Genomic DNA, 17,117 nt, shown 5'->3' with positions numbered 1-17,117 from the left:
AATGAATTAAAGAGATTAAATGATAAGAATTAACCAGGTATGTGTAAATGAAAAAAAAAGACGTGTAGATAGTATAATCCTAGGTAAAACAATTAAATTAATCTAACAATAATCCAATATTTCAACATTTTTCTGATGTTCCAATCCACAATATTTGGAATCCGAGATATTTGAAGGTCGCACTGATCATTCACTTTTATTAATAAAAAAAAGCCCCTTAACCGTAAACTTTGACGCTTCACTTTCAACTTTGGGATATGATTTGAAAAATGTAACACCAACTTGCAAAAGTAATTAAACACTAACTTGCAAATGATGAGATGTGTCAAGACTCAAGAGCAATCCCTAATGAAATTTAAGGAAACACTACTAGGGAATTAATGGCAATAATATTACCCAAGGCCATCATTTCATGTGCCATTATTTCAATGATATCTTGTTCCCATCAACTGATACTGATTCATATCATATATATTACCCTTCACTTGATGGAAACCCTAAGTTCGATTTGTTAATTAATCACCTTTGTGTATTAGCATTTCTTATTAATTAGTAACTAAAGATGAGTACTTTTTAATTAGCTAAAGCAAAAGCCACCTCTCTCTCTCTCTCTCTCTCTCTCTCTCTCTAATATTCCATGTACAATTACTTGTACATGCAATTACCACCCAAAAGTCTAAACAGTATGCCTTATATGATTGATCACCTAATTGTGCCTTCGGTAGCTGAAAAATCAAGCATCTAGCTAGAGCGGTGGCTAGCAATTGGCCACCAAATAGAAAATGAAGCAAACTTTTGTTGACTACAGTTTGAAAAAGAATAAAGGTTGATGTGTCCATTTCTCCGTTTAGATGGCGGGTGGTGGTTGTTATTTTATGTTGTATTCATGCTTATGATTTGACACTGTTTCTTTGTAACAAACGTTTAATCCACTCACATGCGTTCTTTTACTTTGATTACTTCACTTTATGATTTTGTCACATTTCGAATTTGGGTATGGCTCCCACACTAAATCAGTGAGTATTAAAATTATTATGATTTTTGACTTCTTTTTGTCCATTAACATATATAAATAGTTACAAATTATATGAGTCGCACATTATTTATATCTTTTTTCTTTTTTTTTTGAAACTGAGAATGTGTGCATTTTTCATAATTTTAAAAAGTTGTACTCCATATTGTGGATCAAATAATACAAACAAATAAAACAGAAAAACTTCTAAATTAATGTGAACAAATCAAGACTGCTAAAATGTGTCCAAAAATAAGGATGCCAATAGTTTCAAATGATGATTGTGTTCTTGTAGCCTTCAACATATTGGCATAAAATATGCAGATTGATTCTCTACAAAAAAAAAAAAAAAAAAAAAAAAAGAAAAAAAAGAAGAAGAAGAAGATGCAAAATCTGCTGCCCATTAAATCCTAAATCTACAAACCAGGCAAAAGAAGAAGCTCACATCATTAGTTTTCGTCTTGCTCATACCCAAGATTGAAGAACACATTCGAGTTAATTGGGAGTTGGCTCCTCACCGATATTCTGGTTTCACCTCACACCAAAAATATATTTTCAAAAAATGAACGTGAATAGTTGAACTCAGACAAATTTCTATTCTCTCCAAGTCCTCACTTTTCAATTCACGATCTTTTGATTGTTAAGAGACATATAAGGACCGCTACTATAAAGAGTATTGCACCCTTGGTCGTGAAATATTGATTACTTGTTAATCCTGTAGATGTGAATTGCGCGAAAGTAGGAAACTCCGAGTTCAAGAGTCTAAGAGTTTTATAAAACGTTATTGTCTAAGAATTCGCCGTGATTCATTAGTATCCTTACACACTAGGCTACCCTTCTCCGAGAGCTCAACGGGACCACCTACCACTGGTCTTCGCCCGGAGGGGTTTATTGCACAAAAACGCCGGGACGCGGGATGATTATACAACTTTGAAAAGGGTAGTTTGCCATTTAGAGAAAAGGCATATATAATTAAATTGAAGCTGCCATATAACTAGAGGATAAAGCTTTCTAATAGCATATATGCAAATATGGCAATGAAAGTTGGCTGGAAGTAGTGCCTCCCTAGTCCCACTTTCCAAATTTGAAAGCAGTTCATAAGCTTCCACCATTTAATCAAATGAAAATATTTTCCTCATATTACAAAGTGTACCATATACAGTGTAGTCTCTCTGTCTGACCCCATGAATTTCATTAGTGGTAATATAACCTACACTTGTAAGGTAACCCAAAAAGCAAATGCCTAGTTACGGCACAGCAGACGCAACACGGAAGCACCCAAGCACAGAAGCCCAAGAATCGTGGGAAATTAACTTGGCTTCTCAATGGACGAAGAGGAGTTCTTTCTCAAGATGTTTGTTATCGATTCACGAAATTTTGTGTTTATAAACGAAATCGTTCATATTTTAAATCACTCTCTAAAGATCTTATGTGCAAAAAATCAATAAAAATAAGATCATTTAGTTCTCAAACAGAATAAAAACAAATATTTAGATGCCATAAAAGTGTATGAACCGTATATTTATTTGCTATAATTGATTAATTAATCGATTGTATTTAAACTGATTATTTACCGAATAATTTTTTATATAAATAATTTTTGTTATAGGCACAAAATTCCGTAACTCGCTAAAAATTGACTTTTATAGTGAAAAATCAAGGTAATTCTCTTATGGGTCCCTCATGAAAACAAAACATAGAGTTGTCTCTGGGAGAGAGTAGGGGGTGGCTAAAGTTCGGAAAAAAATTTAGTTGTGACGAGAACACAAGTAGTACATTATGTGTTTTAATAGAAGTGGTAGTTAATTTTATTTTTTAAATTATTAACTTTTTAGTATACATATTTTATCATTTGTATAATAACACGTGATTTACCATCTAATGTACCGTTAAAAATCTGTCCAAAGTCCGCCTGCGCTAGTGTGCCCGACCTGCGCTGTCCAATCAAAGCTACACTGGCTCTCTCTCTCTCTCTCTCTCTCTGTAACTTTTTTATCTTTCTACTGTCTCTGCATGGTTTTGACGCAAGAAAGAACTCACAAGGAAGCTTTGCAAAAGTGACGGTTTTTTAGTTTATCTGTTTATGCAACGTGAGATTCTCTTGCATAGTTACATGACATCGACTTAACGTCATGTTACGGTAAATTACGTCGCTTTAAGCAAGTTATTATCTTCTTGTTGCTGAAGGAGAGTCTTAATAGCATTGTTTGTCTGATAAACGCTAACAGTTGGCGTTCAAAATGAATTACTTCTCTAATAAACGCTTGACAAGAGATATGAGGCAAATTAGTTTCCGACTTACAATTAACACCGGAGTAGTTACCCTCTAATCCTCTCCTCTTAGCTTTTCTATGTGTATTAGTACGTAGGTGGCGACACCTAATTGGCTTGTTTTTTCTCTCTTTTGTTTTTAACAAACTATAATATATACATAAAATGGATGCGGAAGTAGACTAAGTCCCACACTGGGTCAACCATAATAATATGGTTTAACTTCGTCTTTTGCGAAAATCGAATTTAACTTTAAGACTTCTTACTTAGAAATAAAAAAAATATTATTAAACCGTATTATTAAGTGGTAAACGTTTTTTTTTTGTTGTTAACTTAAATGGTTGACTGTGGTTTAGGTTAGGTATATTGCTCTTATCATTTCTGAGGGAAACGTGTTTTCTTCTTTTTCTTTATTTTCTATTACTCTTTTTCACAGTTATGAACTATGGAGTAGGCTTTTGAAAAAAGAAAAAAAAAGCAAAAAAAAAGCTTGAATTTTACCTAATTTTTCGGCCTTACCGTGCGTGCTGCCACGTGGCGTAGTTGGTATCATTTGGCCTAATTTCGTACGTGTTTAATACACGATTAAAATGTGGTTTCGAGATTATCTTAAACAAAGATGATCAATTTGTCATTGTCAACTGCCATCCCTTTCTATGGAAAAATACTAACTCTTGATTTGTTAATCAAGATTTTGGCACGTCTGTATAAGTTAATTAAAATTTTAAACGAGTTTTTTATATACTTAATTTATGTAATAATTCAAAAATCAAAATACAGAAAGAACAGTAAAACCTCCAAACTATAATTTGTTACTAGTCGAGTGCATTTTACAGTTGAGTTTAGGGCTTTTTTTTTATTTATTATTATTTTTTTCAAAGTGTTGTTCCGTGTTTGTACTATGCAAGATAATTTGAAAATGTGTCAAATTATAAATTGCAAGTGAAATGTAGCAAATTACAAGCAAAATCATTGTCTAATACGTACTCATTGCCAACGTTTTTCAGCCGACCGTTGCAAAAGACTGGATTTAGTGGTAAACCAAGCATATCTTAACTGCATGGGCTATTGAGTGTTTTCCACGACATAATTCAGGAGTGATTGCCACTTAATATTATGGTATAATGATATTCATCTTCACTTGTAAGTGAGAGGTCTTAAGTTCGATTCTGACCGAAGGTAAATTTAAACCACATTATTACTAGCATATTATGAGGCTAAGCTCACGCTGTCTTCTTCGTATAAATAATATAGTTTGTTAAAAAAAACAAACAAATTCAAGGTTGATTGTGAGAATTCGAGTCTAGAATGACAAGCCTTCAATAACACGACGGTTAAGCCCTATCTAAGAAGAGTCCCCCAACTTTACTTGACAATAACTACGTATATAAACGTCAATCAAAAACATGATTTTGACGAAGTACTTGGAGAGAAACGATTACAGTACGGAAGCTAATTTATAGAATTTGGGAGGAAAGGTCACCTCAATCTCTGGCTTACGTGCAAGTAGTTTTCGCTTTAGTGCACACATTTTTTTTCGAATACTACTTGATTGTTTCAAAAAGATGAACACGTGTTTAAATAATTGAAATTATAAACACAAATTTGACACATGTTTATTTGTGGTTGGATAAAAGCAGGAGGAGAGTTTTAACAAAATATTTTCAGTATCGTTCATTTTTAACGAAAAATCACATTTTTACCTTTCCTTGGTACTATTCATAATCCCTTTATTTGTCATTTTTCTTTAAAACTAAATTTTTTTTTTTGAACATTTCGTTAATTTTCTTAAAAATTAAATAGTCATATCTGAGAAAATATACAAAAAGTAAAAAATGATTTACAAAAATCGCTTCCTAATTATAAACCTGTATCAATTAGTAAGGAGACAAGAGATGCACAAAATCCAATTGCACAGCAAAGAATCTTAAGATAGCTTTAGTTGACATGCACAATCAATCATATGTAGGGTGACGGTAAAAAAAAAAAAAAATATATATATATATATATATATATATATTGCAATAAAGTTGCTTAATATATGTAGGGTGATGTTGAATTAAAATCCTCTTGCGATTTTTGTGTCAAAGTCGATGGATTAGAAAATTTAGATTTTTCAAGAGAGAAAAAAAGAGATTTAGATTGTTCGAAAGCTTAACTTTGTATAAATAGGCTAAAGGAATAGAATAAGAGGGATCGTAAAAATTAAATCGAGTGGTCCGAATTTTCTAGTCCGTCAACTCTAAACGTAGAGATTCGGAAATGATCCGAATTCGAAGATGTTTTGATCTTACCAAAAAGTAGCGGCACCATGTTTTCCATCTCAGCAGAGCAGCCTTCCTAGAAACTTTCTCTGCTGCGTTTGTCTATGCAAGATGACAAACTAAGATTCGGCACCCACAGCACGCTTGAGCTGATGGTTTGGACTTCCAAGTTCAAATCATTAGCCAATAGTCAATGGTCAAGAGAAATTGCCTTGTGCAAATCTTGTTTTAATTACCCTTTATAAATTTTTTTTTCTACAATGCAACGGAACATTGGGTATCTCAAAATGAACAACGATATTGGGGAAATGAATCATTTTCGGATCCCTTCTTTCTAATTCATCAAATTAGATAATCTAAACTATTGAAATTTGATTAAACAATTACAAATAAGGGGAGCACTTTAAAAGTTATAATAACTTTAGTCACTGAATCAAACTTCAATGGCACGAATTCTCTGATTTGATAGATTGGGAGGAATGGATCCAGAGATGATCCCTTTCTCGATCCGGACCCCTTCCTCGATATTGGAATCTTAATATCTAACTACTACAAAAAAAAAAAAAAAAAAAAAAATCATATAACTACAAGTTTAGAGCAATCAATTTCACGAGAAATTGTAGCCAACTAGCCACACCCTCTTAATTAGGACATAAACTAAGTACAACGATACTTAGCTCCTATATGTAAAGAGTTATTTCTCTTTACATGGTGACATACATCATTTCGCTCTACATATATCATAATCGGAACTATTTATTCTTCTTTAGTTTGTTTTGATTCATATGAATGATTATTGGTCTCCAAATCAATATGAATTGTTTATAATATAATCAAAGTGAATTAATGGTTTTACTTATGACATTTGTATGGTCAAATATAACACGCCATTGTGTAAAAGAAATAATTCCTAACATATAAGAAGCTAAACAATGTCCAACCAATTATATTCTACACAAAAAAAAGAAAAAAAGAAAAAAAAAAGGGCAACATCACATAAATGGTACATGATCATAAATGCGAGAAATTGTATTATACGGTAGGTGCATGAATTTCTTTTTACTTTAGTAATTTTAGGTTCTAGTAGGTGAAACCTCACACCAAAGATGTTTGTGATGATTTTTTTTTTTTTTTTTTTTGGTGAATGGACCAGCTAGTATTTTCACCTTGGTAGTCAATTTTTCTGGTGGCTAATAAATTTTTCTGGTGGCTAATAAGACTCATAAAGTAATTTAAGCATTCACCTGATTACAATCGTGTGATTCATCAACATTAGAAACCGAACTCAAAACGTGTCTTATAAAATATGGCCTGAAATATTTGTCTCTAATCACTGGACCACATATCTTCATATGTTGCCATGACACTTGAATTATCAATTCCATCTGTAGGTTTCGAGAAGTTTATGTCATGGACCAATTGCACTTTTTGGTTGGCTGAAAATAACTAGCTAGCTGTCGTGGTCCTAAATCTTAAGTCCTCAAATTAAACCTAATCAATTTATGAACTGATGGATCTAGTTCAATTGATTAAGCTAACAAACGTTTCTTTTAACCATTGATTAAACGGTCCAACTAAAGAGTGGAGTGGACCACTAATCCCTTTTCTTTCCAGAGGACACTTTATGTCAAAGCTTTGATTTGTGACATTTTTGGGTTTGTTCTTCTTTATGTGCCCTATTGGGGTAAGGCCTCACATTCATATTTGAAGGCCCATCTCCACAACCCTCACATATCTTGGCCCCATAGCCCATTTCATACATGGGGATCTTATTTAACGTTGATTGCTTTCTAAAGCTCTTGAATACTACTACAACAACAAAGCCTGATCACACTAAATAAGGTCGGTCATATGAATTGTAAACGCCACTGCGTTCAATTTTGCGCCCTAAAACTCTTGATTACTAAACAAAAACATTGCAACTCAAAAAGAAAAGTAGATCAAGCTTGTAGACTTGTAGCATATATAGAACTTAACATAAACAGTTTTGAGGCATAAATTAAAACAAGGACAAGATAACTACGTGACTTAATAAAGTAATGAACAAATACGGTTCAGTTATAGCAATTTAAGGTTCACCATTTTAAGTTTAAATTTTAAGTATTATGTTACAATGTAGGTGATCATATAACATCATGTCGTGCTTTGTAGTTTTCAGGAGTATAGACGCAAAGAATCAACCAAATTCGAGAGTTAAGAAACGAACCAATTAGCTCTTAACTTAATGATACTTTTTCGGTTGGTATCACAGATGGTGGGAGTCTCCAACTTGCTACCCCTTATCTTACGTATAATTTCTAGCAGTACTCTTCTTTTATGCATTGCAGATGCTTAAGTTTTGTCATTTATAAATCAATCAATTTCATCCTCCATGTTTTGACTTGCAATCAATATCGTCCTTGCCATTATGATACGTAAAACTTTTCGTTAGTGTGCTAATGTGACACATGGGCATCATAGAAAATCTCTAATTAATTATCCTATATATATACCACCACCAAAGCTTCTGCCACTACAGTGTTAGATTAACCAAAACCCTAATCGGAGTTCACTCACTGTGTTTTCAATCTCTGCGTGTTCTGAATTTTCGAAAGGTCCGGTCTTTTACTTTTGTTCATAATTTTGTGACGATAAAAAGTCGTCGGTTTTGTTCGATTAGGGTTTCAGAAGTAGATTTTTGGATCAATCACTAGATCGTCGCCGATGATGAGAAGCATGAAGGCCACAAGCAACGACGACGTTTATGCGCATGTGTGCGGATTCATACTTCCTGCACATGGTCGTTCGTTGGGATGAGGAATGTGCCAATATGCTAATCTGAGGACCCCCTTTAATATTTCTTTCTTTTTGAACTCTGTTTTATCAAATCCTAATAGACTGTTTGGTTTCCGAGAAATTGCAAGAAAATAATTCAACTTTATTCTTCCGGTTGAAGAATTTAAACTCCATGATGTTTCAATATAACACATAAATCACTGAACTTTTTATCTTAAAACGGCTTTGTAGAGTCCAAATCTAGCATGAATTAGACTCAAACTGATGTCCCTCCTGGCTAAGGGTGAGAGAGAGAAACTTACATGCGACGAGGACATTGTATTACAGTCTCATGTGTCTCAATTGCACGTAAGTTGTGACCACGTGAGATTTTGTAGTTTGTTACTATGAAGTGTCTAATATTTCAAATTTTGTTGCAATGATCCCAATGTGTTGAATTGATTTCATCGTGGTTGGGTTTCAATGTTTGGATTCTAATTTCTTTGCTCTATGGTTCAGCATACTTGGAGCTTCCAAGTCGCGCATGATGCGAGTTCACCCTTTTCATTGTTGTAAGTAACACTTGGATTAGATGCGAGTTCGACCTTTTCATTGTTGTAACTAACACGTCAATTAGTAACACTAAGTGACCTTCATGCTTAAATAATTTTACCTCATCCAAGAACTGCAGTGATCTCAAAGGCGGGGAATGATCAATCCCACTAATTCTGTGTGGCAAAAAGTATCATTGTTTAAAGAGTTGTTTGTGGTTTGTTACTTAAAGTGTCTAGAGGTTCAAACATCTTGCAATCAGGTCAATGTGTTGATTTCATTATGCTTATGTTTCAATGGGTGGATTCTAAATTATTGCTAGCTTCATTAGGGCTTGCAAACCGCGGACAATGCGAATTCACCCTTTTCATTCGTGTTAGTAACATATTTATTGGTAACACAACGTCGACAACGATAGGATACCCCTAATTCATTTTGGCCGGCGCTGGGTGGAGGATATCCAGATTATGATCCGTATGGGGCTTGTATCGAATCTATGTCTCGAACTGACTTCAGCATCGGAGATTGCTCTAGTATTCACCAAGGAAGCCCGATGCTGCTATCTAATCGTGTCTAGTTTATGAACCTGTCATGCGGATTGACATTTTGTTGAAATCGCTTGACAGGTCCGCATGACATGTCGATAAACTAGACACGATTACAATTGGCTCTATCGACTCGAATGACTTGATTGTAAGTTGTAAGTATAGAGCAGTGATTTAAGCTAGAATGGTAGGTAGAAAGATTGTGTGGTTTGACTTGCAGGTTTGGCTGTAAGAGTTGTTAGAAGCGTGTGCACATGAACTTAGAATATGCTTTGACTTCGAGGGTAAGTAAGCTCTCAAACCGCCTGCCGACCTGCATCCGTTCCCCATTTCCCACTTCCGACGTTGATTTTGTTTAAATATAGTCAGCTGAAAAGCTTTTTTAGTTAGCTTTGGTATTCTATTCTCTATTAGGATTAGCTACATCTTTGCATTCTTACTTTGTTACCTTGATCGGGTGGTGGCTGCGGCGGTGCAACTGTGAGATAAAGCGTTAGCGATGGGGCCTGGAGGACCTGGTGGAGGAGGAGGACCGGGTGGTGGAGGTGGTTGGGGAGGCCCAGGTGGTGGCGGTCCGGGAGGAGGTGGATGGGGAGGCCCTGGCCCTGGAGGACCTGGCGGATGGGGCGGCCCTGGGCCTGGAGGACCTGGTGGCTGGGGCCCTGGCCCGGGAGGCCCTTGGGGTCCTGGCTTCATGGGAGGACCTGGCTTTTTTGGAGGGTTTGCTGATGGGTTATGCAGCATGTTATCTTCTTGGTAATTATGATTTCTAAACGCACCTCTATTGCATTTTTGTTTCTGATCATTATTCTTATGCACCAGTTTGATGTTTATATGATTTGTTATTTTTTTTTTACTGCTTGCAAAGTTTATCGTTCCAGCGATTTTAACACTTCTCAATTAGCATCCCAAACTCTACTTGAGAATGCATAAAAGACGAGTGTTAAAATCGCTACCCTTTAAATATTCGAAGTTCAGAATTGAATCTGAAGTGTGTTCCTGTTCTCATTGTTGGTGGAAAATTGGAATATTGCAGCTTCTACTGCTTGTGCTGCTGTTGTTTGCTGCAGGAATGCTTCGGCGGCGGTCCTCGTGGTGGATTTGGTCCTCCCGGAGGAGGCCCTCCCTTCTGAATCTTGTGATGCCAATTTGTTTTACTACTACACTGTCTATCTTATGAAGTGTGTTATTTGATTCAGTGACCATGGTACATGCTGTGAATTCTGAATCATTTTGTTAAACTATTACTTTAAATAATCTTGTTCTTTAATTTCTTCCAAATTGACGATGTATTGAATGAGCATCCATGCTACAAAATCTACCAACCTTTATGTCAAAGGAATTATGAGATAGAAATGCGTTCAACGTCTTGTTGAAGATGCTTATGTAGAACGTGCTTCTGCTCTTAAGCATTTCGCTACAAGCACATAACTTTTACTGAAAATTCAAGTGCTATCAAGTAGGTTTAGTGTTATATCTATCGAACGTTGTTAGAAGTGTCATTTTACAAAGCACTTTACTTCTTCTGATCGATGAGGCTCAGAGGGATCTAGCACTGCCTAGTGCCTACAAGTTATAAATATTACTCTACGATTATTTCCTTCCCAAGTAGCGATTGATGCGTATTAGACAGGACTCGTGAAACCATCATCAAACATTCTCCAATAGTAATGGACAGAACGAGCGCTCGTTAGTAAGACGGACCGGAATGCTATCGGAATTTGGATCTCCATCGTTAGCGAGGGATCATCTCACTCGTCTTCACAATTAACACATAGCTGGCACCTAGTAGTCACCCATTTGGGCCAAATGCGTACCATGACCATCCCCACCCCTTTGAGTTATGCCAATGAGTCGATCACTAAAGAATTCAAGAGCCAAATAAATCAACAACAGTTCATACGCCACTACCAATAGGCCACACATTAAGCGTGTGCCGCCGAAGGAGGAGGAAGAATCTTCAGCCTCCGGCGGTGCTGTCTATATAAATACAACATGTAGTTTAGTATGAAAGTTAAGTCAGTCAAGATGTAGCCATCAGTTTGTAGCCGTCTCGACAATCTTGTTTATTTCTTTTTTCTTTAATAAAATAATGTTCATAGCCTATCTTTCATTTGTTCGTAGTACTCTGATTTCATATATACGGCTCGGCTGTAAATACATACCAACAAACAGAAGAAATGAAAATGTGTCCGACATTAACAAATAGGAGATTAATTGACAGTGTAAGAAAGGCTCATGCAGCTGCCTCCCCACACTCACTTGATTATTTGTTATATATACATAATCAAACACAACTTATTGAGTATCATATATATTCTTATAGCCTTATAGGGATTAGATTCAGAGCAACATCTCAAAATTCCGACTTGAAGGTTGGTTTCTCTTTTGCTTGGCATTTGCCACTCTCACTTGTTTAAAGGGTTAGTGAGGAACCTGGTGGCGGCGGAGGAGGCGGTGGTATTGCAGGATCTTCTTCTGCTGCTGCGGTTATTGCTTCAGTGATACTCCCTATAGGCCTAAGGATGACACTTCCGATAAGCCCAGCGATGATTTTACCTCTAAGACTTTCTCGCCACTAGGTGAGGCGAGAGAGATCAAAGAGTGTCAATCGTGTGAAATGAGAAATGAGTGTTGCATATCACATCGAGTTTATTTCGAAGTGATAAGTACAAGTTGATGCTGGTGTGAATTTGGAGTCGGATTGTAGTTCACTATCTTAATCTTGTTTTGTATAGCCTTTCACTCGGGGTTTGAGTTTTGTCTACTTTATGTCTGTTTCCGATGAGGTCTTGGTTTTATGCATTAACTAAGCAAACACTACCATGTACGCCAAGGCACAGTTCTGTTGATCCTATTTCTTTCATGAAGTTCCAAATATACAATTCTACTGCTACAAGGCCAATAATAAATTCGAGGAAGGCTCTATACACCAAAAACATTGACGTTTCGGGGCACGTTATCGAGTTTGTAAGACCAATAAGGCTCGGGAAGAACTGCCTATAAATTATAATTTTGACTATTTTCACCGAAGTGACCCAACGAACAATCAATCCCCAAGTTACAAATATTACTCCACGATTATCTGCTCGCCGAGGAGTGATTGATGCATGTTTTCATTGGGTGAACCAGGAGCATAAGGAACAAACCCTCTACCGCCAAAGACAGGACGCATGTAACTATCATCAAACTTTCTCCAATAGTAATGGACAGAACGAGTTGGTGTCGTCAAGAACATGCGCAGGGTGGATGGACGGGGCATGTTGTCACTAGACATACTTGACTTTGAATCTTCCCCATTAGCGAGGAGGAGCGGCATAGCCAGAGACATCTCTGACTCGGCGGACATCATAATGCTATCAAACTGTTTCTGTTGCGGCAACAAGAACCTTACGAGAGGCTTAGTCAATAATCCGCACACCTACAATGGCCAAAGACCGATTTGGAATTAACGAATGAACTCATGAGAAAATAGTTACTCATATGAACTGAGAAAAAATTCAGTGATAAAGTAATATACCACATTAGTGAAGAGAACTACTGTGATCGTACTAGTGATCATGACTGCGTTTCCACGCTGTTGAGTATGCCCTGACATTGTAAACTGAAAAAGCACAGCATAATACGAACTTCGTTACATTAAAACACAACTGCAGATGAATAACAAGTGTTCGTACTTCACGTGGCGTGCAATCAAATTACAATCTGTATAAACCAAATAGAATACCGGGTGGCAGTAAACAAAAGCTAAGGAACACGATAAATTTGATCATATCCTTACCCAGTTATAGGCAAGAGCCACAGATACAGCACCACGCATGAGTCCTGCCCACCATACCGTCACCTGTTTTATGTCAAAGAGTCAGTCGCTAAGAAATTCAAGAGGCTGAAACTTTTTGAAGTAACAGATTCGGAAAATAGCTAACCTGTTGCTTAAACCCGATTTTGTCAGTCTGTGATCTCCTGGTTAAGTTTGATAAGAAACATAGAGGAAATACAAAAGCCGCTCTTCCCACCAGAACCAGGCCAAGTAATATCGAACTGACTCCAACTGATGTCCCGGGGCTGTAAAAGAAAAAGGAAATAATTAAGCTCGATTTGGACAAAAGAGAAACGCATGCCTGTTGTAACGAGTTACGTTTTATAAATTATATGATGTGCTTGTATAGTTGTTACCTCTCCTTTACGAATTTCCACTTCTCCATGTCCAAGGCATCCATACCAACATATAGAAAGATGAAGATCTCAGAAACAAACGAGAACGTTGCAAAAGCATGCCTGCAGTTGCGGAAATAGCATGTGAGAAACAGACGCATGACATCTTTGTCCAACTTCTGTATATTTATATACATATACATGTCTGCATTTGTATGAGAAAAAAGAAAACCAAGTTTCGCTGCTACGGCAAACTATCAAAGTTGGCTTACTTGGTTGTAACTCTTGAACTTTCTGTAACATTATGCCAGGTATAGTGTGACATAACAAGCCCGCAAAAGAAAACGGTAAGAATGCCACTTAGGTCGAATAGCTGGAAGATGAACAAAATTGGTCAGCATCGTTAACAGGGTGCAAACGTGTGTCACGGACTCACAACTGAACAAGAAACAAATATCTGAAACTAAACTAGATGGAGCTTTCAGTCCGAGAGGTTAAATCGAAATCTTACTTCTGCCACCATGTATGACAAATAAGCCATTAGAATCATAAGAGCAACTTCCCGATCAGTTGAGTGCCTGCCAAGGTACAACTTCTTTATGATGTATGCACTAAGCAATCCAACCTGCAAGTTGATATCATGCATGGAAATTGATTTTAAGTTACGTTTCATGAAAGGGAGATTTACATGTGCGCTCTTCATAGAGAGAGAGAGAGAGATAGAGACTCACCGCTACACCAAGCACCATGCTTGCGAACAAGAGAACTAAGAAACTGCCGCTAAACTCCATGGCAATTGTTGAGTTGATGTGAGAGAGATCAAATTTCTGGATTGCGTTGAAAAGTGCCACAGACGTGGCATCATTTACAACACCTTCTCCAAAAACTAGACTGTAGAGCAAAGGTGTCTCGTCTTGATCAAGCACTTGCAGGGTGCAAACTGAATCAGTGGCCGAGAAGATCGCTCCAAGTGCTGCAGAAGTGAAACAAAAAATAAGAGTATACAAATGGCAAACAAAACGACGAATTTTTCAAACACAAAACAAATATGAGCGCAAACCGAATAGAAGTTGATGTAGATTAATATGAGAAGGTAACGAAGAGATTACCAAGATAATCCCCCATCTCGAGGAAACCAATGTCCAATTTTTTGAACAACTGCATTGAACCTGATCAAGATCATCAAAGTTGCAAACATTATAAACCATAGCTTTTGTGAATTTATCTTGTAATGTCAGCCATATCATGGCATGCTAGGATATCTAACTAACCTAGCGATATAATGACGAATGACACCAAACTTCCGACAGCACCCAACAACGTGATTGTCATGAAGTTCTGAAAAAACCGCTTCTTTTTCACCTGAAATCTGGTATATATGGGAAAGGAATGAAACCAGGAAAGACATGTATAAACTCTGGTCACAGAAAAATCATTACAAACAAGCCACGAAGGAAAAGTATCGATAACAAAATGTCACTTAAACAGCTTCAGCATAATGAACCTTCCCACCTGTTGAATGTATTGCCCAAGGTGCACACGCCCAAACACAGACACACGCGCGTGCGCACATGGATCACAATGAGAAGGCATTGATATAAAATAGATACGAAATACATGGCTTACCCGGCGTTAAATATAATGGGCGGCAGAAGGTATATAAAGAAGAGATCTTCATTAAACACTAAGATGTGTGAGCTTTTGCCTTCGGTATTTAGTAGAATAACAATTCCAGTACAAAGACCCTGCAATCAACAATCATCCACAAATTTCAAAACAATTAGGCAATATCCAATTCTAAGGGATCATTCGGGACTTTTTTTTTTCTATATAAAAAGAAAAACTTTTGCTCGTAAGCGCTTCTGCTACACTAGAAACACATTCAAATTCTTGTTAAAAACCTAAGTGCTTTTCCAGAAGTACTTTTAGTTTTTCTAACAAATGTAGTTAGAAGAACTTTTGAATTAACGCCTTGGAGAAGCAATCCCAAACAGGTTTTAATTCTAAAGCATAAAATTCGAGGAAACTTACAATGAGAAGCGCTTCTGCTAGACCAGAAACACATTCAAATTCTTGTTAAAAACCTAAGTGCTTTTCCAGAAGTACTTTTAGTTTTTCTAACAAATGTAGTTAGAAGAAGTTTTGAATTAACGCCTTCGAGAAGCAATCCCGAACAGGTTTTAATTCTAAAGCATAAAATTCGAGGGAACTTACGATGAGAAGCGCAGTTACTGATTCGGTCATCCATCGATTCTTCTCCAGAAGATGACCAATCAAAATGCATAAACATAGGAGCACCACGAACAAAGTGATCGAATTTACGGAAGCTTCGCTGGTGGCCGATCTCACCCCCAATCTCACCACAGCAGAGACCCCCATCGGGTCCCGAAATCTAAACGAAATCCTACCAAAACCTCACTGCGACAAAAAATTAAAAATTAAAAATTAAAAATTAAAAATTAAAAATTAAAATCGCACATTCGATCATATACATACACTAACGAAGATTTTAACCAAACGTTAACAAAAATTTAATGAAATTCAAACACAGAGAACAAATAAATTCACTAATTTGAGCCGAAGATTAAGTTCGACTTTCAAGTAAAGCATAAGGCTTTAAGGCGTCAAAACGAAAGCTTTCTTTTCTTCCTGAGTAAGAAAACTTTCTTTTCAAATTTTCTTCCACTTTCTCGGAAACCAAACAGAACTCAGAAAATAACATCGCTCACCTGTGATCGCAACCCGCAGCAGAAGGAGAGAGAATTCGAGCCGGGGTATAACCGGAGAAGGTGAAGTTTTAGAGAGAGGAGTCAAAGAGTTCTAGAGAGAGAGAGAGAGAGACAGAGAGTGAATGCGAAGGAGGGAATAAAGAGTTTTTAGAGAGAGAGAGAAGGAGAACTTGAAGCGAAAGACCGCGAAAGAGAGGAGAGAGAGTAGCATTTATAGGGTGCGGCTGCAGGAACTGGCGAGTAAGTTGCAGCGGAAGATTATGGACCGTTGGATTAAAGTGGGACCGAGGATCAAACCGTGTTGTGCAATCTACGCGATGGGGAAAGTAAAATATTCCCCGCCAATTGGGCAACTGACAACAACTGCCGGTTTAAAAGTTTTAACTCGGTTTTTTTGGTCAACGAAGTTTTTTTTAGTCGTTGTTGTTGTTATCAAGAACGACAACAACTCTTAACCTTTTTTTTGTAGACCATGAAGAAAAAGGAGACTAATTAATTAATTAAAAACTCGCCCTTCTTGTTGTTTTTCCAAATCTATTTGTTATAAGGAAAATTAATGGAAAGAATTTAAAAATTTTGAGTTTTAATGATAAAGATAAAATAAATGGTAAAGTGAATAGTATAAGGATTGACTTTTTAGTGTAAAAATATGGTTTTTCGTTAAAGTAAACAGTACCTGAAGCTTTTCGTTAAAATTCACTTTTTTATATCCTATTCCTATTTTTTGTGATTTTTTTTTTATAAACGATAACATTGATGGGTTAATTTATTAGTGGTTAAGAGAGAGAGGATAGTGAAGAAACTTGTACTATGATGAATAGACATCGATATTTTC

The 17,117-nt window shown here is 36.5% G+C and overlaps 2 protein-coding genes across 2 annotated transcripts; one reads left to right on the top strand and one right to left on the bottom strand.

Annotated features, from left to right (window-relative positions):
- Positions 1–9,754: 9,754 nt before the first annotated feature.
- On the top strand, positions 9,755–10,679 carry LOC137743539 (uncharacterized). The gene is made up of 2 exons (XM_068483453.2): positions 9,755–10,154; positions 10,435–10,679. The coding sequence occupies exons 1-2, from the start codon at positions 9,898–9,900 to the stop codon at positions 10,529–10,531; spliced, it is 354 nt and encodes a 117-aa protein (XP_068339554.2). The 5' UTR covers positions 9,755–9,897; the 3' UTR covers positions 10,532–10,679.
- A 1,547-nt stretch (positions 10,680–12,226) lies between these two features.
- Positions 12,227–16,469, bottom strand: LOC137742361 (sodium/hydrogen exchanger 1). Its single transcript, XM_068482210.2, has 13 exons — positions 16,283–16,469; positions 15,768–15,971; positions 15,180–15,298; positions 14,825–14,922; positions 14,663–14,722; positions 14,285–14,526; positions 14,065–14,178; positions 13,826–13,926; positions 13,575–13,676; positions 13,325–13,463; positions 13,180–13,242; positions 12,919–13,002; positions 12,227–12,819 (listed from the first exon to the last, which is right to left on the bottom strand). The coding sequence occupies exons 2-13, from the start codon at positions 15,930–15,932 to the stop codon at positions 12,469–12,471; spliced, it is 1,638 nt and encodes a 545-aa protein (XP_068338311.2). The 5' UTR covers positions 15,933–15,971; positions 16,283–16,469; the 3' UTR covers positions 12,227–12,468.
- Positions 16,470–17,117: the final 648 nt, after the last annotated feature.

This window comes from Pyrus communis, chromosome 11, assembly GCF_041283825.1.
Source record: "Pyrus communis isolate YQ-2024b chromosome 11, ASM4128382v1, whole genome shotgun sequence".
Classification (NCBI taxonomy): Eukaryota; Viridiplantae; Streptophyta; class Magnoliopsida; order Rosales; family Rosaceae; genus Pyrus; species Pyrus communis.
This window is presented reverse-complemented; position numbering and strand designations above follow the sequence as displayed.

Excerpts from the sequence above, each read along its gene's own strand:
- LOC137742361 (XM_068482210.2), bottom strand. The coding sequence starts at position 15,932 with ATGGGGGTCTCTGCTGTGGTGAGATTGGGGGTGAGATCGGCCACCAGC. Across the intron at positions 15,299-15,767 it reads CAGTAACTGCGCTTCTCATC|GGTCTTTGTACTGGAATTGT; the intron begins GTAAGTTCCCTC and ends TGTTGATTGCAG. Across the intron at positions 13,677-13,825 it reads AGTTCAAGAGTTACAACCAA|GCATGCTTTTGCAACGTTCT; the intron begins GTAAGCCAACTT and ends CCGCAACTGCAG.
- LOC137743539 (XM_068483453.2), top strand. The coding sequence starts at position 9,898 with ATGGGGCCTGGAGGACCTGGTGGAGGAGGAGGACCGGGTGGTGGAGGT. Across the intron at positions 10,155-10,434 it reads TGCAGCATGTTATCTTCTTG|CTTCTACTGCTTGTGCTGCT; the intron begins GTAATTATGATT and ends GGAATATTGCAG.